Here is a 24,897-nt window from a genome sequence, read left to right as displayed (position 1 = left end):
TTCTGGTTGTCCCAGGTACTTGGTATCATCAGTCTTACTCATTATAGCAATTCCATTAAAAATGCAAGGCTGTTCTGTTGTGATTTGCATTTTCCTCACACCTAGTGAGGTTGAACCATTGTTCCCATAATTATTCACCATTGGGATATGCTTTCTTGTGCTACGTCTATCAGATTTTTCCCCCACATTTCCACTGGGTTTTCTGTCTCTTTCTTACTGATTTGAAAGACCTCTTTATATACTCTAGATATGAGGTCTTTGTCAGAAATTTGTATTACAGATCTGTGGTCCTGCACTGTGGCTTGACTTTTCACTGTTACCTAGTGCTTTTTAAGTCCTGTTTAATAAATCTTTGTGTACCCAAAGGCCATGAAGATACTATCCGGAGTGTTTTTCTGAAAGCTTTATTTTCATAATTCACATGTAGATTTTGGAATGAGGTGAGGTGAGGCCAGTCAAGAGCCCTGTTTTTTCCCTTGTGAATTTCCAATGCAGCATGGTGCCATCCAAAGTCCCGCCCTCTATCCACTGCATCACAGTGTCCTCTTTTTGGTAACTCCAGGGTCTAGGTATGCAGAAAGCCATTTCTGGATTTGCTGGGATCTCTCATTTGCCTGTTGTTCTCTGCCTGTATCAGCAACACACCACGTTAATTACATGTTGATGTCTGGTCATGAGACTCTTCCAACTTTGCTTTTCTTCAAGAATTCATGGCCATTCTTGGTCCTTTGCATTTTCATATGAAGCATAGGCTCACCTTGTAAATTTCCACCACACTAGCAAACAAAACCTGCAGGTATTTCGTTGCAATCTAATATAATTTGCATCTTTACAATATTGAGCCTTTCAATCTATGATTGTGGTATTTTTCTCTTCATAAGTTAGTCTAACTGTTGATAGAAGCAATGTCAAATCTAGAAATTATTATAAACTCTAATTTTCTTTTTCTTTTGAAGGCCACTCAATGACAAAAATAATAACAGTGGGAATTCGGCTTTGAACAATACCACACCTAACATACCAAGACAGAATACAGCTGCTCCTGTGAGAAAGCCAGGACCTCTGCCTTCTAGCCTGGATGACTTAAAGGTGACAATTCCAACTAGAGCTATTTAACCCATAAGTACCACAAACATGTAAATGATTTGCCATATTTGTCTAGCAGACATTAAGTGGTTTTCAGTAGACATTCAACTTTACCAGCAATATGATAATCTTTATAAAGCTACTTCCTTTTTACTTCCACTAATAACAACTGTCACTTACTGAGCGTGTGTCTTGTGCAGGTACCTACCAGTTCTGCTGGATTTCAGAGGCTGTGATTTTTTTCTTCCCTGCTCAATGCCAAGTTTGGGAGAAGTAGGAAAATTTAACAGTTAAAAATATGAGCTCTAGGGCCAGCCTTTTTAGGTTTCTATCACAGCTAAGCCTTCTGTTATCTGTGGTAACTTGAGTGCTTCAACCTCTCTCTTCCTATGCCTCCCTATCTGTAAAAATGGGAAGAATAATGATACAGACATCTCATGGGGTCTTGTGAAAATGAGTGCAAAGAGTAGAGCACTTCCAACAGTGTCTTGCCCATGACAACTACTCAGTAAATACAGCTTTGTCATCATCATTCCTGGTAGTATTTCTCCGCTTTGACATAGAAGAGGAATTACCCTCTAAAAACCCCTACCTTCTGCCAGGCACAGCGGCTTATGCCTGTAATTCCAGCACTTTGGGAGGCCAAGGTGGGTGGATCACCTGAAGTCGGGAGTCCGACACCAGCCAGACCAACATGGTGAAACCCCATGTCTACTGAAAATATAAAATTAGCCAGACATGGTAGCGCATGCATGTAATCCTAGCTACTTGGGAGGCTGAGGCAGGAGAATCTCTTGAACCTGGGAGGTGGAGGTTGCAGTGAGTGGAGATCATGCCATTGCACTCCAGCCTGGGCAACAAGAGCGAATCTGTCTTAAAAAAACAAAAATGAAAAGAAAAAAACAGTTCCACTTTCAGGTGTGCAGTAACACGGAGTTTTCTGATAGACATAGGCACCTTTTCCATCACAAAAGTGGACTGTAGATTTGCCAGAAAGCTCTAATACCAAGAGATCTGCTGTGTTTGTACCTCCAGGTATCAGAACTGAAGACAGAACTGAAGTTAAGGGGTCTGCCAGTGTCGGGCACCAAACCAGACCTCATTGAGCGCCTGAAACCCTACCAGGAAGTGAACAGCAGCGGCCTTGCTGCTGGGGGCATCGTGGCAGTGTCGTCGTCAGCCATCGTCACCAGTAACCCAGAAGTCACTGTGGCCTTGCCTGTTACAACACTACATAACACTGTGACTAGCTCAGTCTCCACTCTCAAGGTGGAATTGCCATCTACCGGAACCAGCAACACAGCCCGTGTGGACAATGTTCATTCCCCTCTGCCCATTTCACCATCTCCCTCCGAACAGTCCAGTCTCAGTACCGATGACACAAACATGGCAGACACTTTCACCGAGATTATGACCATGATGTCTCCTTCACAGTTCTTGTGTTCATCTCCTTTGAGAATGACAAATAATGAAGACAGTCTGAGTCCCACCAGCAGCACTCTGTCAAATCTGGAACTGGATGCAGCCGAGAAGGATCGCAAGCTTCAGGAGAAAGAGAAGCAAATCGAAGAGCTGAAGAGGAAACTGGAACAAGAGCAGAAGCTTGTGGAAGTGCTGAAAATGCAACTTGAGGTTGAAAAACGAGGGCAGCAGCAGCGGCCCCTGGAACCCCAGCCCAGTGCCGCAGGTCATTCTGTCAACAAGTCAGATCAGAAACACAGCAGCCTTGGCTCCTCCATCAAAGATGAGGCCTCACTCCCTGACTGCTCCAGCTCCAGGCAGCCCATCCCAGTAGCCAGCCACTCTGTAGGCCAGCCCGCCTCGACAGGTGGCCAGACCCTTGTTGCCAGAAAGGCTGTGGTTATCAAGCAGGAGGTCCCTGTGGCCCAGGCAGAGCAGCAGAGTGTCGTCTCGCAGTTTTATGTGAGTTCCCAGGGACAGCCACCGCCTGCCGTTGTTGCTCAGCCTCAGGCTTTACTGACCACGCAGACTGCTCAGCTGCTGCTTCCAGTGTCCATCCAGGGTTCAAGTGTCACCTCAGTGCAACTCCCTGTAGGCAGCCTCAAACTCCAGGTGTGAAGTGTGTCTTCTAACTACTTTGCCTCACAGCATGCATGGAATGCAAACCCTGCTAAGAAGGGAACCATACCTGAGCTCTTTCATAAATGCATCCAGAGCAGACCTCACAGTTAGAGAAAACGTGTGCATGTGTGAGAGGGTTATTCAAAAATCTGAATATCTAGCACTGTTTTTATATAGTAAAAACACACATAGGGTGCTTTTCTAGTTCTGTTACCTTTACCTTTAATGAACACAGTATCATCCATGCAGACATTTTTTACATGCCAGTGACGTAATCATTGTGATCAGAGTCTCTGCTGCTGAGCACTCTTTCTGTGCAAGGCACGGCATTAAGTACTTTAAATGGCCAGCTTCACTTAATCCTCCCTTCTCCTAGAAGATCTAAATGATACCATCCATCTCTGGATGAGGACACTGAGTTCCCCAAGGATGGAAGTGGCATTTAAACCCAGGTGTTCTGCCTGCAGAGCCTTTACTCTTATGCCCATTCTTATATTCTGCATCCTATACTTAGTTCTCAAAAGCCACTGCTAACAATGAAGAAGCCTAAACTAAGGAAAACATGGCCACAAATTTAAGAGTGAGGGGGTTATTGAAAGAGATGAGGAAACACTGATGAGCATGAAATTCCCTTTTGTGCCTACATATGTATTTACCTGAGGTATGCATATGTCATGCAGTTTTGTTAAGTTTTAACCAAGCATGCATTACGAATGAGCAAGAAACCATTTGGACCGCTGCTCCTCAACCTTGACACCCAAATACCTGAAACAGTAGAGAGGAATCATCTTGTACCCCTATGGTTAGGAGGCAGGGCCGGCAGGGCTCGCAGACGCTTTGGCATGTACAAAAAATCTAATTCCTCTGTTTAATCTTCAGGGTATCTGTTAAAGTCTATTTAAATCCTTAAAACAAATGTTTCAGTCCAAATCTTCCATTGCTTTTGTAGAAACAAAAACTATTATTCTTGGGTCTGAGGGTACCTGGCCTGTTGCTGGCTCTCCTTTGGGAGCGCACATGGAGCTTACAAGAAGGAAATGGGACAGTTAGGTCTCACAAGTTTCCTTGTTACTATTAAAGTCTTAACAGTACCTGAGCTATTATGTATAGAACTGCCCTAGGTTCTTATTTCCATTTCCACTTTCTCAAAATTTACAAATGGAAATCTTAGCTACTTAGGAATAATAAGAGCATTCGGTGACTGCGCTGGTGTTACCCTCTATGGTTTAGAATCATCAAGATTCAGATTTCTGTGCAGATGAAGTGTATATCTGTAAACTTGGTCTTATTTTATTTACGTACAATTCCCAAGTGACCAGTGGTTCTACATCTGAATTATGATTTCTAACTTTGATTCTGACAATTAAATTGATGTTTTTCTTCAATTCACCTCCTAGACTTCACCACAAGCCGGAATGCAGACTCAGCCTCCGATAGCAACTGCTGCACAAATATCAACTGCTGCCTTGGCCCCAGGCTTAGCCCCAACTGTACCTCAGACACAAGACACGTTCCCACAGCATGTGCTTAGTCAGCCTCAACAAGTCAGAAAGGTTTGTAAATGCCACTGAGCAATAAACTGTCGCTGATTTTTACCATCCTCCGATCATCCATTCAACAAGCATCTTGGTAGAAGCTTTGGGAAGCTCCTGTTCGTTCTGCTCTGTGATCCATCTCCCATAGAATAAGCTTTATCTGCATGCCATTTGGCTGCATTTTCTAGTTATTTGGAATGGAGAAACAACTTTTCATTACTAAAGATAGTTCACCTTCATAGTTAACCCCTTTAACAACGGAAAGTTTCAGAAGTGTTTGTCTTCATTCCTCATATATTAAATGTACTTAATTTTAAAATAACTTTTTTTAAATTAAACGTATTGTAGAAAGCAATATATGTTGTTCCCTTGGAAAAGGTATTTCAAGATGAAAAATATACTTCTAAAACTTTTATGCTGAGTAAGATCTTGAAATATATTTGTAAGAGTGTGCCCAGAAGGTCTTATCAGTCCCAGTTCACCGTTGCCTAGGTATTTGGCCTCATGCAAAATTCACTTACCCTGAGAGTCAATTACCTCATCTTTAAAATGAAGTTGGTGGCCTAGGATTCAGTGTTCTCTGTACAAATTCCTACCAAAAAAACTCTCCCACATTCCCCATTAGCCAGTAGGTGGAGCTATGTGCACATCTCCTTGTCAGAAAAATCTTAGGCCTCAAAAACAGGTCTTACTCTTTTAAACCTTTAAAATTATTAATCCCAGAGTTTTACTCTTCAACACAAAAGAACACAGATAATTAGTTGTACCTGTGATCTGCCTCAGGATAGTGTGAACTGTCTGGGTTAAACCAGCTTTAGGGACAGACAACAGCAGTCACATGTAACACGTGTACCGCTTGAGATTCCCCTTTGTGCAAGGAATCATGGTTGTATGTTACCACTGAGTTTGGGGAAAGCTGAAAATACCATTTTAGTATAATTAAAAGCTTAGTATATGTTCAAATGTTAAGACGATTGGAAGGAAAGGGAAAAATGGTATGTAGATAAGATAAATTAGGGCTTTTTTGCTTTTTTTTTTTTTTTTTCCCCAAAATACTAGAATTAGGAATCATTACTTCTAGTGTAAAGGAATTTTTTTTTTTAAACCAAATTTAAGGAAATTTTATTTTTTCAAATAGCAGTGTATTTACAGAACTCATCACCATGGAGGTTGTACTCTTTGAAGAATATACATAGAGACATTCTAGCTTATGAAATAGGTTTTTCAGAATATTAGTAGTACAGAACATGTTAAATATTTTTATGAGCAAACCGAGTTCTGTGAAGTAGTAAGTTTCAGCAGTACAGACGTATGTTTATAAAAGACCCTAAAACGTGTAGCTCTTGATGGAGGTGCTAAACAAAACATTTTAGAGTTCCACAGCAAGAAGTTCTCACCTTTGCCTGTTGGAACAGAAAACAGCCTCTCAGAAGGGGGCCAGTTTTAAATTGGGCCTTGCTTGTATTTGAATAAATTTTCAAGAAACTGGAAAATTGAATGTGACCACAGCATAGTTGAGGTTTTTAGGTAGGATGGAAAAGGGGCCAGGTAGTAAGAAACTTACATGCCAGCGAAAGATGAGGGTTCTACCCAAATCAGGAGAGTCAGTGAGTGTGGTAGGGGCTGTGCCTTGAGAACACCTTACACCAGTGGGTGGGTAGGTAGGGGGCCTGTGCCACAGGGCTGCTGCAGAATCCTTGTGATAAATAGTCAGGGCCAGGCTCAGGATAGCAGAGAGCAGAGGCATATTCAAGAAGCATTGCTGAGATGTGTGCACACTGAGAGAGAAAGCAGAATTGACCGATAGTCCCATTTACCTAAGTTTAAAAAAAAAAAAAGAACTTTTTTTTTTTCCTTTAGAAGCTGAGAAGCAGGAGGTAATGCTGTTGGAGAAAAATCCATTTGGAATATTTTAAATTTCAGGTATCTAGGACGATGATGTAAGTGGCTTTAATGCCTGGGAACAAGGTTGGAAGCAGAGCAGTGGCTCAGGATTACAGGCTTAATCATGGCCATTCAAGCCTTGAGAGTAGATGAGATCACTTTAGAGAGGAATAGAAGAAACTCAGCTATCATTTAAGAGGAGAATTGTAAAGAGCAAACACTATTTTTCCACAAAGCTCTGTCTGCACCACTATCAAAGGCAAGTTACTGCGTAAAAGGACCACTTATGCTCGACTACGGGGTAAGCAGACCCTGGTCTATAGGCCAAATACAACCCACCACCTGTTTGTGTGGGTCAAGTTTTATTGGCACACAGCCACACCCATTTATGTGTGTACTGTCTGTGGCTGCTTTCAGGTCGTCATGGCAGAGCCAAGTAGTAACAACAGAGCTCAGGTAGCCCACAAATCATAAACTATATACTTAGTGGCCCTTTATAGAAGTTTGCTCACCTCTGCTGTAAAACATGGTTTTCTTTACTCCATTAGGAAAAGCCAAAGAACAAATTAATAGAGAAATATTTATTCATTACAGGTTTTCACCAACTCAGCATCATCAAATACAGTTCTTCCATATCAGAAACATCCTGCTTCAGCAGTCCAGCAGCCCTTTATTAATAAAGCCTCCAACAGCATTCTTCAATCCAGAAATGCTCCGCTTCCATCTCTGCAAAATGGACCTAACACACCCAGCAAGGTAACCCTGTGAGGCTTGTGCATCAATGACAGTGCTACAGGAACATAAAATCATTCCAAACCCTAGTGCTTTGGGCTTCGAGTGACTATCAGTATTAATGGGATAACATTGTTGAAAATACAGTGATGGTAACTTGTGAAGGAGGAGCTCAGCTCTTATTACAGTGAAGATGATCCTTCCCACATGAGGTGGCCACCAATGCTGTCAGCCTCACAGGTGCTTAAAAGAACCTGCTAATTTGGCCACTACACAGTGAACAGCAGAGCCAAGTCTAGCCAGGGAAAGAGGGTTTGTTGCCAAGAGGTAATACGTGCTCCTCCTTTATTTGACACAGCCTAGTTCACCCCCGCCACCCCAGCAATTTGTTGTCCAGCACTCTCTATTTGGGAGCCCAGTGGCCAAGACGAAAGATCCCCCCCGCTATGAGGAGGCCATCAAGCAGACACGCAGTGCACAGGTCCCCCTGCCAGAGGTAAGTGAGGGCAGGGTCACCGTGCCTAAGGCTACAGTGGATGTGCTCACCGTCAATCTCAAGCAGACCTATACAGAATCCCTTGTCTGAAACTGACTTGCCTCAATAGAAATACAAAAATAATGGCCTGGAGCCTTGTATTTTACATGGTTATTTAAAATCAAAATGTCATTTATCATGAAGACCCTAAACATTTGCTTTCAGCAGCAGTATAACTGCATTTACTATTTATTCAGCAATTTACTGTTTGTACCTTCAAAACTTTTTTTTTTTTTTTTGAGACTGAGTCTCACTCTGTCACCCAGGCTGGAGTGCAATGGCACCATCTTGGCTTACTGCCACCTCCGCCTCCCAGTTTCAAGTGATTCTTCTGTCTCAGCCTCTCGAGTGGGTGGGATTACATGCACCCACCACTGCACCCAGCTAATTTTTTGTATTTTTAGTAGAGACAAGATTTCATCTTATTGGCCAGGCTGGTCTCAAACTCCTGACCTCATGATCCACCAGCCTCAGCCTCCCAAAGTGCTGGGATTACAGGCGTGAGCCACCGTCCCCATCAGGGTTTGCCTCTTAACTTTTCCTTTGGGGTAAGGACATCAGTCATGTTAGGGATAGATGTGATTATGACCAAAACACATATTTTGTACAGGTCCCTTCTTTTCTAAAGCCACCATGTGTCACGCCAGCATCAAAGTGACACATGGTATCACTCTTCCACCTGGCTGACATTCAAAGCCACTAGCACCTAAATTGACTTGGTCCTGCTTCATCTCTCTCTGGTCTCTAGCAATCTCTGCTCCCAACAGGCCAGCCCATCCAAATGACTGTGCTCATACACTGAGCGAATGCACTGGAGGGGAACAGAGCTGAGGTTCTCCTGGTTTCACCACACATAATACCCACATGGTGACCATGTGGCCTCTGAGCCTTCCTCATTTCACTGATAAAACAGAAATAGCCCCAACTAGACCAAGCAATGGAAGAAGTTAGGGTTCCTATTTGTAAAAGCATATGGTCCATGATAGGTACCTAGTCACAACCGTACTTGTCACACATTACCCTAAATACTCCTCTAATCTCCCTGCCTCTCTAAAGCTTTCTGTCAAAGCTTAAAACTAACCTTACATTCACAGGAGAACCCCAGCCTCATAGAGGGTACAAGGAGTGGCCCTGATGCCACTCCAGGGGTGCTAAAGGTGGACACCAAGAGATAGTATCTGAGCGGAACTGTTTATTACCCACAGCAAACAACAGGAGCATCAGCGCAGTTGTGCCAGTTCCCCCGCTCCTGTGTTGCAGGGGGTAATTTGTTGGGGCCACATGGTGGCTGTGCATGCAGTGGGTCAAGCTGCACCTAAGGAACGTGGCCAAGGGCTGGGTGCTTTTTTCTAGCAAGCAACAAACAAGCCAGTCCCTCACCCAGGGAGTATCAGTCATGCCTATGCTGCCTTGACCCCCTTGGTTGCCTGAGTGACCATCTGCAGAAGCTGCTCAGTCCAGGGGACAGTGTCCAGTGTCAGTTTGCCCCCCCCACCCCCCACCAAGGACATGCAGGAATATTAAGGGCCCATGGAGGACTCCCTCTTGGAGGACGTGGAAACTACCACACGCTTCTTTGTATTCACGAGTACTGAGGGAACTAACTTAGAGTTGTAAGAAGTCCCTTTAGTTACAGACTCAGCAAAGGCCCTTGTCTATGAGGGAAAAGTCCGATTTCAAAGATAGGTTCAAACGTTTGCTATAATAAGTAAAATAGGCAGTGCTGGACTACACTGCGCTCCCTCATGGTCCATTCCGAAATGACATGTATTTTCTTCACAGGGCAGCAGAGATGAAGGGAGTTCCCAAGAGCTTAAATGCAGTTTTTAAGAAAAAAGAAGAGATAGCACCCATCCTTCATAAGTCCTGCTTACTTAATGAACCTTCCCCTGTAACCTAAGACAGCTGACTGGAATACCTGGTATTTACATGTCTCTGGGTTCCTGTTCATACACTGAAGGAGACAGGTTCTACATACTGGTTTTTGATTATTCAAATGAGCAGCCACCTGGAAGACCTCCTTATATGCCATTTAGCACTAAACTTCCTTTAAGTATGTTTACTCAGACTCCCAATTCCACTACTGGGTAAGTAAGGCCCTACCAGTTCAGTCTTCCCACAGATAATAGCTATTTATCTTGATCATGACACAAAAAGCAACTAACTACCTGAAGGCATTGAACAGTAAATAGCAGCAGTCAGTATCTGGTGGGGAATCCACACTCAAGAGAGTGATGTGGCCTGAGGTCCCTCTCTTTGCTGCTTTTACTCTGGGATCAAGCTAAGTGGCAGGGTTACTGGTGGAAAAGCCTTGGTCTTTACGGTCTGGGAATCCAGAGAACTGAATTGAGAGCAACCAGAGGGAAAAAGCTAGAGAGAAGATCCCCAAATTCTGTGTGCCCACATCTCTGGCTGACTCCTAAGCCATACAGGCATGGAATAGACACATAGCAGCTCAGTTGAAGACAAAAGATCTAAAGTGAGATTGGAACATCTACCCAAGAAAGATTTTGAAGTTTCCGTCTAACCAAGTTAATAGCTTGCTAAAACAATAGAAACCATTCATCTGAGAATAATAGCAGAATTCACAGTTGTCACAATTTAACATCCATAACATTTATCCATTACATGCATCACACAAAAAATCAGGAAAATGTAAACTATTCTCAAAGGAAAAAGGCTGAGACCAATCCTAAGCTCATCTAGATGTTAGAATTTGCAGGCAAGGATTTCAAAGCAACTACTGTTACAACCATCCTCAATGATGTAAAAGGAAGTATGTTTGTAATAAATGAAAAGGGATCCATACAGATATAGAAATGGTTTTTAGGAGAACTAAATGGAAATTCAAGACCTAAAAAAAGTACAATATCTGAAATGAAAAAATAATATAAATAAGTTTAGCAGAATGGAGATGGCAGAGGAAAAAATGTCATGAAACTGAAGATAGAGCATAACTTACCTAATCTGAGTAACAGAGTGGGGAAAAGTCTTTGTTTTTTGGGTTTTTTTTTTTTTTTTTTTAGACAAAGTCTCACTCTCATCCAGGCTGGAGTGCAGTGGTGCAATCTCGGCTTAATGCAGTCTCCACATCCGGGATTCAAGCTATTCTCCTGCTTCAGCTTCCCGGGTAGCTGGGATGACAGGTGCCCACCACTACACCCAGCTAACTTTTTGTATTTTTAGTAGAGATGGGGTTTCACCATGTTGGCCTGTCAGGTCTCGAACTCCTGACCTCGTGATTCACCCACCTCGGCCTCCCAAAGCCTAAGAACCCTGTTATGTAATTCAAACAAACAGTCTAGCCTAGGCAGAAAACAAGTCCCAGAAGGAGAAAAAAGTACTGGAGAAGCAAGTATTTGAAGAAACAATGGCTGCAATTTTCACAAATATGATGAAAGACAAATGTATAGCTTTGAGATGCCTGATAAGTTGGATAAATCAGATCAAATTGTTGAACAAACAGAAAATCTTAAATGCATCAAGAAAAAAACACATTACACACAGAGCAAACAACTATTTGATTAATCCCAACCTTTCATCAAAAGCTATGGAAACTGGTAAAGAGTCCAACAGCATGTTTAAAAGTTTTTAGGGGGGAGGAAGTGGAAGCGATTGTCAACCCAGAATTCTGTATCAAGTTAAACTATATCCACTATCCTCAGTGATGTAAAAGGAAACCTTAAGAATGAGGCCGGGCGCGCTGGCTCAAGCCTGTAATCCCAGCACTTTGGGAGGCCGAGGCGGGTGGATCACGAGGTCAAGAGATCGAGACCATCCTGGTCAACATGGTGAAACCCCGTCTCTACTAAAAATACAAAAAATTAGCTGGGCATGGTGGCACGTGCCTGTAATCCCAGCTACTCAGGGGGCTGGGGCAGGAGAATTGCCTGAACCCAGGAGGCGGAGGTTGCGGTGAGCCGAGATCGCGCCATTGCACTCCAGCCTGGGTAACAAGAGCGAAACTCCGTCTCAAAAAAAAGAATGAAAGTGAAATAAAGATGTTTTCAGATAAAGAAAAATTGAGTTAATTCATCACCAAAGATAACATTGTCTTGAGGAGCTTATAGCATGTGTGGACAATACTTACAATAATTAATAAAGGGTGGGGGAGCGAATAAGTGGATCTGTATGGTTGCAGGAGCTGTGTTTTATTCAACGTACAACATTAAGTAGCCTATGAGAAGTTAAGGATATGTATTACATATCTTTGGTAACAATTTTAAAAATATAGGATAGCTTTAAAAAACAAAAAAATAATGAAAAGATCTGGCATGTTTTCTCATACCTACAATCTCAATACTTTGGGAGGCCAAAGTGGAAGGATCACATGAACCTAGGAGTTTAAGACCAGCTTGGGCAAAATGATGAAACCCCATCTATACAAAAAAAGACAGATTAGCCGGGTGTGGTTGTGCACACATGTAGTCCAGCTACTTGGGAAGCTGAGGCAGGACTATCACTTGATCCCAGGAAGTTGAGGCTGCAGTGAGCCTAGATTGCATCACTGCACTCCAGCCTGGGTGACAAAGCAAAACTCTAAAAAAGAAAAGAAAAATTAGAATACAAAAATGTCCAATTTGTTTTAAGGACAGGAAAGAAAAACAGGATAACAACAAAACAAAAATAAAGACAGGATGAATAAAAGACAAATACAAAATAATAAACCTAACCATGTCAATAATTACAACACATAATGCAAAAATTGTCAGAATGGCTAAAAGAAGTCAGACTCAACTATATGCGGTTTTAAGATGTATCTGCAAATTCTGTCACATTTCTCCCTGGGTTGGATTTAGCAACTCACCTTTTTTTTTTTTTTTTTTTTTTTTTTTTACGGAGTTTCGCTCTTGTTACCCAGGCTGGAGGGCAGTGGCGTGATCTCAGCTCACCATAACCTCCGTCTCCTGGGTTCAAGCAATTCTCCTGCCTCAGCCTCCCAAGTAGCTGGGACTACAGGCGTGCGCCACCATGCCCAGCTAATTTTTGTATTTTTAGTAGAGACGGGGTTTCACTATGTTGACCGGGATGGTCTCGATCTCTTGACCTCGTGAGCCACCGCGCCGGGCCTCCCAAAGTGCTGGGATTATAGGCGTGAGCCACTGCGCCCGGCCTTTTTTTTTTTTTTTTTTTTTTTAAAGGCAGAGTCTCACTCTGTCATCTAGCCTGGAGTGCAGTGGCACAATCTTGGCTCACTGCAACCTCTGCAACTCCTGCCTCAGCCTCCTAAGTAGCTGGGATCACAGGCACCTGCCACCATGCCTGGCTAATTTTTGTGTTTTTAGTACAGACAGGGTTTCACCATCTTGGCCAGGCTGATCTTGATTTTTTGACCTTGTGATCCACCCACCTCAGCCTGCCCAAGTGCTGTGATTACCACAGTGCTGTGTCAGCCACCGCGCCCAGCCTAGCAACCTACTTCTAACCAACAGAATTGGCAGAGGTGATGGTGTGTGACTCCAGCGACTAGGTCATAAAAGGCATGCTCCTTCTGCCTTGCTCTTCCCTGGATTGCTCACTCTGGAAAAGCAAGCTGTCATGCTATGTGGACACATCAGCTGCCATCTGGAGAGGCTCACATCAAGGGGCACTGAGGCCTCCCATCAACTGCCAGCACTAACTTGCCAGTCAAAGACATTCCCCACCGACACCTAGAGTTGACGGTAGCTGCAGTCTCATGAAAGACCCCAAGCCAGAACCACCCATCAGAACCATTCCTGAGACTCACAAAACTGTGACATAATAATTTTAAGCCACTAAGTTTTGCAATACTTTTTATCAATAGGTAACTAATGCATGTATCTACAAGAGGCATGCTTTAAATAGAAAGACACATTGAAAGTAAATGGTTGGAAAAAGATCTGCCATGCAAACAGCAAGCAGAAATCTGCAGTAGCCATATTTGAACAGACATTTTCCCCAAGAAGATAAATGGATGGCAAATAAGCACTTGAAAAGATGCTCAACATCATTAGTCATTAAGGAATGCAAATTAAAACCCCAGTGCAATACTACTGCACACCTAATGGAATATCTGAAACTGAAAAGAGTGACTCTACAAAGTATTGGTGAGAATGTAGAACAACTCGAAATCTTATACCATGTACTCTGGGTGGGAATGTAAATAAAAGTCACATTGGAAAACAGTTTGACCATTTCTTAAAAAGTTAAACCTACACCTATCCCGTGATCCACTCATTTCACTCCTAGGTAATTACCCACGAGAAAAGAAAACACACGTCTATACAAGGACCTGTACAGAAATATTCACAGTAACTTTTTGTAAAAGCCAAAAATTGGGAACCCAAATGTCCATCCACAAGTGAATGAATAAACAAACTGCTATATTTCCATACAATGCAATACTACTCAGCAATTAAAAAAAAAGAATGAACTATTCCTAAGGTACACTCTCCAAGACGGAAAAATCTCAGAATAATTATGTTGAGTCAAAGACTGTAGTCCTCCCCCTACCACCAAAAAAGTACACACAGTATGAATCCGTTCATATAAAATTAATCCATAGTGAAAGCAAGCAGATCTGGGGGTTGCCAAGGGATGAGGGGATGAGAAAACTTTAGGAGCGATGGATATGCTCATTATCTTGATTTTGTTGATGTTTTCATGGTATATTTATATGTCAAAACATATCAAATTATATACTTTATGTAAGTGCAGCTTATTGTATGTCAGGTAAATCTCAGTAAGAGCTGAAAAAATATATGTTATGTGATCACCTTTATACAGATTTTTTACCTAAATACAAAAGAATAAAGACACTTGTAAAATAAGGTATTAGAGGCCTCTCAAAATGCAATTCAATGATAGAAAAGAAAGGCAAGTATAGAAGTGAGTGGAGCTCGGTACTAACTAGCCCTGTTCTTGCTGTGTCAGCTTACCAGCTGTACATCTTCGGAAATGGCTTCTCAGGTGACCTCAGTGTTTTCAAAATTATCACATGATCAATTAGAACTAAATTGTCTAGAAAGTCCCTTAGGACTCCTGATTGTATAATGCTTCCACGTTTATATGAAAGAAACTTACTTTGTACTCTCCTTCATTGTAGATTTCCAACGCACACAGTCAACAGATGGATGACCTCTTTGATATCCTCATTAAGAGTGGAGGTAAGTCAAAAGTCAAATCAGATCCTCACAGGAAGTCATCTCTTAACACAAGTACATCAGAGTTTTTCTTAAGCACTCATAGCTTATCTTTAGATACTGAGAAACATGTTCTTCTAACTGAATGTATTGTTTTAATACCTGTTAAATTTAGGCTATTAAAAGAACTTATGGCCAGGTGCAGTGGCTCAGATGCATAATCCCAGCACTTTAGGAGTCTGAGGCTGGAGGACCACTTCAGCCCAGGAGTTCAATACCAGCCTGAGCAGCTTAATGAGACCTCATCTCTACAAAAAACTTAAACAATTAACAGGGCTGGGCCGGGCGCGGTGGCTCAAGCCTGTAATCCCAGCACTTTGGGAGGCCGAGGCGGGTGGATCACGAGGTCAAGAGATCGAGACCATCCTGGTCAACATGGTGAAACCCCGTCTCTACTAAAAATACAAAAAATTAGCTGGGCATGGTGGCTCGTGCCTGTAATCCCAGCTACTCAGGAGGCTGAGGCAGGAGAATTGCCTGAACCCAGGAGGCGGAGGTTGCGGTGAGCCGAGATCGCACCATTGCACTCCAGCCTGGGTAACAAGAGTGAAACTCCGTCTCAAAAAAAAAAAAAAAAAACAATTAACAGGGCATGGTTGCACACCCATGGGGTTTCAGCTACTAGGGAGTCTGATATAGGAAGATTGCTTGAGCCCAGGAGGTCAAGGCTGCAGTGAACTGTGAGAGCTTAAAAGAATAAGACAATGCAAGATTTATCCACGGATAGATGCCTGCTAAAAACAAAGACCAAATAGCAAAGTAGAACCAGCTTTAAATTCCATGCTGAAAAACCTCAAAACTTGTTCCATGGATATGTCATTGTAATGGTATTAAAACATTCCAATAAAACATTAATGATGTGACATCGAGCTACCTAGCATGGGCTCCAGTATTTTCATTAAAATTCAAAGTCAATGCCAAAGCATTTTCTACAATATAACATGAAATCTTAGAGTTATATCTTCTTTATTAAAAAGGGACATTAGCCCCCCAAAAAAGCAAGGATTATTGTTGCCTCAGCTTACGTATCTTTAAAAATAACTATAAAAATCACTGTTTAAAAAACATTCCTGAGTAGTATTTGCATATTTGAGTAGTCTTAAAATTACCCTGATGAAAGGAGTTTTATTTGAATTTTCAAATAGTGATCTAAAGTTCTCCATTTGTAGCAGGTATTATTTGGTACTGAAGTTGACGTTGACATAGAGAATTGATATTTGACTACGGATCTTTTTGCTAAGAACTGTATTGGCCTTACAAAAATAATGTAAGCTGGCCAAGCTCAGTGGCTCACACCTGTAATCCCAGCACTTTGGGAGGCCAAGGCAGTGGATCACTTGAAGTCAGAAGTTCAAGACCAGCCTGGCCAACATGTTGAAACCCCGTCTCTACTAAAATACAAAAATTATCCAGGTGTGGTAGCAGGGACCTTAAACTTGGAAGTTAAAATGTGATACAAACAATTGAGATACTTTCTAAATAGGATGATTTTTCTTATGACAAAGTATCCAGTAAGTATATTATTACATCTTATTGTCTACTAATACCAGTAATAACGAGAACCAAGTTTCATATAGTTAGTTGCAAGACTAGTTACTTAGGGCCAGGCACAGTGTCATGCCTATAATCCCAGCACTTTGGGAGGCCAAGGCAGGCAATCACCTGAGGTCAAGAGTTCAAGACCAGCGTGGCCAACATGGTGAAACAGAAAATAAAAAAATTAGCTGGGCATGTTGGAGGGCACCTGTAATCCAGCTACTCAGGAAGCCGAGAGGCAGGACAATCAGTGAAACCCAGGAGAATCACTAAAACCCAGGAGGTGGCAGCTTCAGTGAGCTTAGATTGTGCTATTGCACTCCAGCCAGCCTGGGCAACAGTGCAAGACTCCATCTCAAAAAAAAGAAAAAAGACTAGATTACACCTAAAGCTTTCAAAACAATTTTAGAGATGACTACTGATATTAAAAGTAACATAAACCCTTCAAAAACAAATGTAGTACACAGAGTTGACACATACCAGTCACTGAGCTTTTAGAGCTCTTGTTAAATTTATTTTTCCTAGTGTATTTGCATATAAATGAAACCAATCATATCCTCATAAAATTTTAGAAGATCCTTTATTCTCTTTTTTTTTTAATTTGGCTCCCCGTCGGGGAAAAAGATCCTTTATTCTAATGTATGTAGTTAACTGAACACCAGTATTTATAAAAGATGGTCTGTTAATTTGGTACTCGATCTGGCAAGGAATAACACATAATTGGTGCTTATGAAGACATTTCCCATAAATTCAGAAAACAAGACCAAAAAGTGAAAGAAATAAGCAAGTGATCTATGTCACATTAAAGAAAAAGGTTTAAGGAATCATGTGTTAGCTTTAATTGAGAAATTCAGATGCCATTGCATCTTTTCAGAACTTTACACAGAACGCCCATGGCTAAATTGGGTACCCATTCCAACTGTAATGTTAAAAAAAAAAAGTAAAAAATATAATTACCTCTTTCATAACACTGAGGATATACTTCAGGTCTCTGCACAAACTCAGGATGTACATTTCAACATTTAGAGTATCCTGCTGCTATAGATTCATAGAATGGTCTGAGCTCTGTCTTAAAATTTTAAATGACAAAATAAGAACTCAAAGACAAAATAACATATCTACTGTGATATAAATGCTTTTAATACTTAGTCTTACTGAAAAGAATTTAAAGCATATCAGAATGTAATAAACTGGCCTTGGATGGTCTGCTGACTAAATTTACAATAAAAAAAGATTGTAATAAACATGTTTATCTATTTAACAAAAATGATCCATCATCCTAAAGGTTATCAAGGATTGTACCTGACCAATAGCATTCTCTTCCTACCTCTAAGATGGACATGCATAGAAGGAATCATGTAATAGTAAAGTAACTGTCCTAGTAATTAATTTTTAAATAGCAGTAAATCTTTAGATACTAATTACTTCAATTATTTTGCACAGAGATCTCCCTCCCCATAAAAGAAGAGCCTTCTCCTATTTCCAAAATGAGACCAGTGACAGCCAGTATCACCACAATGCCAGTGAATACAGTGGTGTCCCGGCCACCACCCCAAGTCCAAATGGCACCACCTATATCTTTAGAACCTATGAGCAGTTTATCTGCCAGCTTAGAGAACCAACTAGAAGCTTTCTTAGATGGAACTTTACCCTCAGCCAATGAAATTGTTCCACTACAAAGCAGCAGTGAAGACAGAGAGCCCTACTCTCTGATCGAGGACCTCCAGAATGATCTGCTCAGTCACTCAGGTGTGCTGGACCATTCACACTCGCCCATGGAGACTTCTGAGACCCAGTTTGCTGCAGGTACTCCCTGTCTGTCTCTTGACCTGTCAGACTCAAACTTGGACAACATGGAGTGGTTGGACATTACCATGCCCAACTCCTCTTCGGGACTCACTCCTCTCAGCACCGCTGCACCGAGCATGTTCTCTGCCGACTTTCTAGACCCACAGGACCTACCACTACCATGGGACTAACGTCATAGATTTCTTGTCTCAGAGTTGATGAGGTTTAAGAACATGAAGAAGATTCTAAAAGGTCAGTTTTTAGAGACAGATCCATAGTTGCATTGTTGCAATTAAAATATGTTGTCACAGAAAGAATAGGTGAAAGGTCATAGCCTGGAACCCAAGTTTGAAAACATTTCATTGTGTTCAGTAGTGAATTTCTACAATTTAACATAGCACAGGGCCTTCTGAAAAACACGCTAGTCAAAGAAGACTCATCTGTTTCGTCAGACTTCAGTAAAGAATGAAAAGTACCGTTAGATGCAAACAAAAGTAATGTATGCAGCACAGTGATGTTGTAGGATTCTGGTAATTAACTACATTTAAATCTCTCTGGTCTCTTTAAGACCCTAAATAAAAGGCAGACAGCTCCACTCAAAAATTAAGGCCGATGTGGCGGAGGTGAGAGGTCACTGCACTTGGTACTTCCTAGAGATGGCCAGAGCCAGGCCCGAGACACAACAGGGGTCAAAGGCAGTGGAGAGCCCTGGCCAGTTCAGTGACAGCTTCCGGCTGAAGACTTTTGGTTCTATTCAGAAACCTATGTTGTTTTTTTGGTGTTGTAGTTTATTTTGCTATTTTTGGAATCTTACTTTGTATTTCCAAATTTAAATTTAAATGGAAGATTTTTCACCATAATCAGAAGATATTACAAAGTACCGTCAGAAGTCCAGGTATACTGATTAACACTGAAAATTATTTAGCAACCCTCTGGGTTGGTTAGATTGACTTCAATGTATATTATTAGACATTTGTATGTATGCTGACATTGTGATTTGTACAGCCTACATTGGGGTAAGGAAATGGGTATCCAAGGTCCTACTTTTTTAATAGCTCGAATATTTCTAGAGTACTTGAGCCACATGTATTTCTGTTTTTAAAGAATTGCTGACTAACTTTCAGGTAACCAGACCCATCTCAGAGAACCAAGAAAAGGCTTTAGCATGAAATATCTTTCTGAGCTGGTGAGTTAGAAGAATGAAAGGTAAGGGGAAGGTCTGTCATCTACCCAGACATTCCCATGATGAGTATAGGTCAGACTGCCATGAGGTGGGCCTCCAGGTCCCTGCCCTGGCCCTCTTTCTTCTGTCACTAATCCCTGGTTATCATTTTACAGGCTTGTAACTGGATGTTCTACCAGAGCTCTCACTGTATTGTCAAGCCTAAGATTGAAAAACTGGAGGTTTTATTAGTTTTTTTATATATAGAAAAAAAATTATTACATATTTGTTAAGTCATTTCTTAAGAATTTTCTAAAATGCCAACTATGACAGGATTATTTCAAGCTAGTCATTTAGGCATATGACAAAATGTAAATAACTAAACAAAAAAACAAATCTACCAAAAGAGCATGAAGGCTTCTCTTAAATAATCATGTTGTGCTCTCCACCTCACCCTTGCGTAAACCCTCGGGGCAGGTTGGTTCCCCTGGGTCACAATACGGTAAATGTTCCATACTGACATGCAAGAGGCAGCCTGGCCCGTTATTTGAAAAGAATTTGTGCATCATTTCTGGTTTTGTGTTTTGCCTAAGAGCTGATCTTATTTCCGATTTGTGTGTGTGTTTGTGTGTGCGTGGTTTATAAATTTTTATAAATTTTAGTCTGCTTTTCCAGCGTGAGCACACTAGAGCTCTCTGCTCACTGGCACTTCCTGACTCAAAGGCACTAACAGTGCTCGTGTGCCTTCCAAACGGTTCAAGGCAGAGGCCACTGTGTTCAGTGTAGTCTGTGATGAATAGTTTAAGTGTTCAGAAATTGGTAAACCAACACATGGGATACAGTAACTCTCTGTTAACCAGAACACCATCATTTGACCAAGCCCTACAAGAGTTTACCACACTAGATGTTCTGTGAATCCTCAACTCAGTTCCATTGAGAGGGGCCTGTCTCCAGGGCCAGGCTATTTACTTGGCAAAGTATTTTTCCTACAGTTCTTGGCCACAGGTTTTTTGCTGAGGGTGTCTGGCTGGCTTTATCAGGTCCATACTTAGACTCTGAGCATCTTCTTCATTCAGATTTGAATGGCTTATTAAATGAGCACCAAATATCAGTAGGACTGTAGGAGATAACCGAACACTAGTGCCATTGACTCTCATTGAATAACTTTATATTTCCATAATCCTGAATTGTGTACATAGTTTTCTAGCTCTTGGGTCCCTTTATTGCTTTTTAAAACAGGGTTTGAAACATGCCACGGGAAGGTTGCTCTCCAAAAATACACTGTCCAGTGCACAAAATACTATCTCAGCCTGCTCTCTTTTGACTATGAATTGCTAACTTGCCCACTTCACATATGTGTTTAAACATTTACATACCAGTATTCCATTTTTAAGAAGGCAAAGCGTCAGTTCTGCAAGGCACCCCACTTGCTCCATTCTGCTTGGCCCTCCTTTCCTTCCGTGAGTCACCATCCAGGCACCTGTGACACAAGTGGTGCTCTCCAGGATCTCCACTACATGTTCCAGGTTAGAGTGAGGAGACACTATGTGCTCACACTCATGTGACATGACCAAAGATGATACTGTGTAAACAAGGCCCCTCTGACCTGACTCACTGCACATGGCGGTGAATGCAATGACAGAGTCAATGTTAGCTAAAGACGGCTGGTTGTTGTTTAAGTTAGTTCACAGCCATTACAGCACAAGTCAAAATTGCCAGTTGAATTTACATTATGCACGTGTATAGTTTAGCAGTAGTACTGTTGTGTATCATATTGCAGAGTAACATATTGCCAAGAAAATAACTAACTCCAAAAAACTGATTGTCTCACATCCCTGGTCTTACTTCCCTACATGTTCTCAAAACACAGTAGTATCAGCCTTACCTTTCTGCTGTATATAGCTATCAGATCCCCCTACTGGGGGCAGGATGAATTTAAAAAGTTATACCAAAACCTCTGTAAAGTCTTTGAAAGTCTAGGGGTACATGGTTATTTTGTACATTTCAGCAAAGTGTCTACTAGGAAACCTCTTAGCACAGTGTTAGTGGTTCACGTTCTAGTGTTTTTCCTGAAATGTGCAATCTACTGTATAGTATTTGCCACATATTTGTACAGAGATGTATTCTGAATTCGTGGAATTTCTTGCTTAGATAATAATGTGTTTGTTTCATATGAATATTTTTGTAATTCTAAAAAGATCTTATTTAAATTTTCTTTTTAAAAGCCACATGGTTCTGTGATCCATGTAACTGACACTTTTTGGCTTTCAGTGCTGTTTAGAAAGAGTGGCAAAGGCAGGGTGGTGGTGCCTGCAAGCCACTGCCTATGGCAGGCAAAGTCATAGTAATGAGATAGCGCCTCTGAACTCTGCAGTCAGCACACACTGAGTGATGGCTCAAGAGCGTACTACCTATTTGTCACCAGAGCTGACTCAGGCTTCCTGGACCCCTCAACCCCAGATCATTCCAGGCAGCATTTTTTCAGAGTCCTTTCAGAATTCCCAGGCTGAAATCAGCCGTAGCAGTTGACCAAAAGCTGTCCCCACAAGTGACGGGATAGTCCCTTTACTGTCCTCAAATGGACTTGGCCTTAGAGAAGTGGTAAAGCACTTTGGCAGGGTTTAAAATATTTGTGAGAAGCCCACATTGCAGTATACATCCTCATCAGCTTCCGTGTGCCCGCCCGGTGCTAGCCTCAGAGGAGTTCTGGCTGTCACTCGGGTGGGGAGCTCATGGTGCCACTGGGCACTTTTTAGAGAAATTTAAAGAGAACAGCTATTTACCGTCCACCAGCAGAGCAACACGTCAGTTTAACTAAATTCACAAATAACTCTCCATTTTTCACTATCCATTACTATAAACATGAATGTTGAATGCTGACAAGAGGATACCCATCCCACCGCCCTAGAGGCCACAAAAAATTAGCTCAAAATCATCGAAGCACCTTAACTGGAAGATGAGGTGTTTCAAGGAACATAGCTTACAGGTGCATCAGTGTGTATCTGGAGAGCATCCTAACTGCATTTCAACTCATCTTTTAAGTGATTTCAGTCAAAACTGGAAAACAACTAAGATATAGTCTTTTTTTTTTTCCTGGTTCAAACTTTCAATAACTTGCTCATTCAGCAGTCTCTCTGAGCTACCTTTTTATTTGTAAAGTGACTCTGTCTGCATGGCAGTAAGCAGGTCCGTGTTTTTTCCGCATTTGCCCTTTCTTGCAGTATCCAAGGAAACACATCATTACAAAGGATTTCTACCTGAAATCTTTCATGGAAGGCCTATAATTCGAAAAGCTGCATATGTTTACAGAAGAGCTCTTATCCGCCATGCAGACACTTTGCTCTGTCATGTCACAGTTTTGTGACAACAAGATGGCAATCTTGGATCTACAAGGTGCTGTTGGGAATCAAATAAAATATGTTATCGGAGATATCATCACATCCATAGTGTTTAACAGAGCTTTATGCCAACTACTAAGACAAAGCTTTAACAAAGTTTATAGAATCACTGAAACTCATAACAATTACCTCTCTATGTGATGCTGTAAAGAATCTTGCTAATTTGGTAGGAAGAGGAAGCATTTAGGAAAGGGTTTAGTATATACCAAAAGTAGTTGACCTCAAGTAACCAATAGTAATGCAAACTTGCTTTAAAGGAACCAAAGGCATTGCCAAGTATTTGCCAAAAGGAGGCACTTTTGTTTAAAATTTGAGACTCATGAGATCTCAAAAATCAGTCCCAAAAAGGTATTATCCATTTAAGGTTATAATTTTCACAAAGATGTAGATATTTCTCTATTGTTTTCATGTAAAATAGTATAGAGTTGTTTTGTTGGTTTAAGAATAACATTCAGTAGTAATAGTTTTTTTTCTATGTAGAAATGAGTTTTCTTCTTTTCTTGCTTGCAATAGAAATGCAATGTGATAGGTGTTTCTCTTCTTATTTTCATTGTCACATTATGTCTTAGCATCTCACTTTATGAAAAAAAGGAGAAAGATACCAATCTACAGAGCCCTGCTTATTGAAGCACTAGTTTAATAAACGAAAAATTATGGCAATCGGGGGTCCATTCATGTATTGCCTTTATGTTGTTTTTTTTAAAAGAAAAACCATGATGCCTTTGTATTTGCTGTTTGCACCCCTGAAATCAATTCCATATCATGTTTGAATGCCATACATTTTGCACATGTACTGTACATAGGTAATGCATACTGTATTTTTATATGTGTGCACATTTATCATCAGATATTTTGTACATAGTGGCAGTATTGTAGCTGATCGGGAAATGTTTGATATCTCAGCAATTTTGCATTTTTGTGTCTCAAATAAAAAACATTTTGATGTATTATGATTCCTGCCGTGCAGAAGAAAGACAACTCCCTGTGGGTTGGTGGAGCTGTTGTGGAGTGTGGATCGGGAGCGGATTTGGAGGGAGACACTGACCTTTAGCACACAACTCACAAAGGAAAGCCACCAGGCAAAGCCTGTGAACTTATCACCCTCCCCCTGATCCAGGACCACGAGATCCAAAATAGAAACCCACAGGTACGAGCCGAACTTGAACATGTCAAGATTTACACCAAAGTCAGTTTCTTTCTTCCACAATGAAAGTTAGAAATATGTCATTCTCCCCAGAGGGTTGATTTTCACACTCGTGCACAGTGAAAACTCACTCTCTTCAATAGTATAAATGCACCACCATCACAATCCCTGAAGACCCACACAGCCCTTCAGTCTAGCCAAGTTTCAAAAGCAGCAATCTACATGAGGCATTTTTGTAGACCATATAAAATAAGTCTTTAGAATTCAGTATTCTTTTAGTAAGATGGCATTTAATTTCAACCCAGAAGCCAACGTTTAAAACCATTTTGTTAAAATGTTGTTTTCTCCTTGCATTGAAGAAACAAAATAGTAATGAGTGAATTCTATTAACAAGTATAATTTATATATCAATATTTGATTAAGAAAACGGACATCAAACAATTAAGAAAATAGCATCAAACACAGAAAGGGCGAAAGTAAAGATATTGATTACCTAAACACACAAAATGTTCATTACACTTAGGGAGCCAGAGTGCAGCCTCAACAGACCAGTGAGATGATGTGCAAAGGGTTAAGCCAATTGTAGAGTATCATATGTTCCAAGCAGAGATCCTACCCTTGGGGAGAACACAGACCTCCCTGCTGGAGTGAGCTAAAACTGCCAAAGAGAGCACAGCATGTGCCCGGGAGCCCAAAGGAGTGAGCAAGGGATGCCACAGGGAGCTCTGGGGAAGCTGTCATGGGGGACAGCCCCTTAGGCAAGGTCAGAGTTAACTGGAGAAATTTTTTTTTCTTGCAACAGTATTTTTTTTTTTTTTTGGGTGGGGGACACAGAGTCTCCCTTGGTCACCC

At 41.3% G+C, this 24,897-nt stretch overlaps 1 protein-coding gene across 7 annotated transcripts in view; it reads left to right on the top strand.

Annotated features, from left to right (window-relative positions):
• Positions 1–23,854, top strand: part of MRTFB (myocardin related transcription factor B) — a 336,737-nt gene extending 312,883 nt beyond the window's left edge. For 6 of the 7 annotated variants that reach the window (XM_032242720.1, XM_032242723.1, XM_032242719.1 and 3 more), the window contains 7 exons: positions 957–1,089; positions 2,122–3,159; positions 4,566–4,721; positions 7,182–7,343; positions 7,678–7,815; positions 14,921–14,981; positions 17,997–23,854. In XM_032242720.1, coding sequence (XP_032098611.1) covers positions 957–1,089; positions 2,122–3,159; positions 4,566–4,721; positions 7,182–7,343; positions 7,678–7,815; positions 14,921–14,981; positions 17,997–18,532 — 2,224 coding nt within the window. In that variant the 3' untranslated portion in view covers positions 18,533–23,854. The remainder of the gene's footprint in view (positions 1–956; positions 1,090–2,121; positions 3,160–4,565; positions 4,722–7,181; positions 7,344–7,677; positions 7,816–14,920; positions 14,982–17,996) is intronic. The other variant, XM_032242725.1, reaches the window with a different exon arrangement.
• The last annotated feature ends 1,043 nt before the right edge of the window (positions 23,855–24,897 follow it).

This window comes from Sapajus apella, unplaced genomic scaffold (genome assembly GCF_009761245.1).
Source record: "Sapajus apella isolate SASKATOON/1434 unplaced genomic scaffold, GSC_monkey_1.0 scaffold51, whole genome shotgun sequence".
Classification (NCBI taxonomy): Eukaryota; Metazoa; Chordata; class Mammalia; order Primates; family Cebidae; genus Sapajus; species Sapajus apella.
The sequence above is the reverse complement of the archived record's forward strand: the minus strand, read 5'-3'. Positions and strand labels throughout refer to the sequence as shown.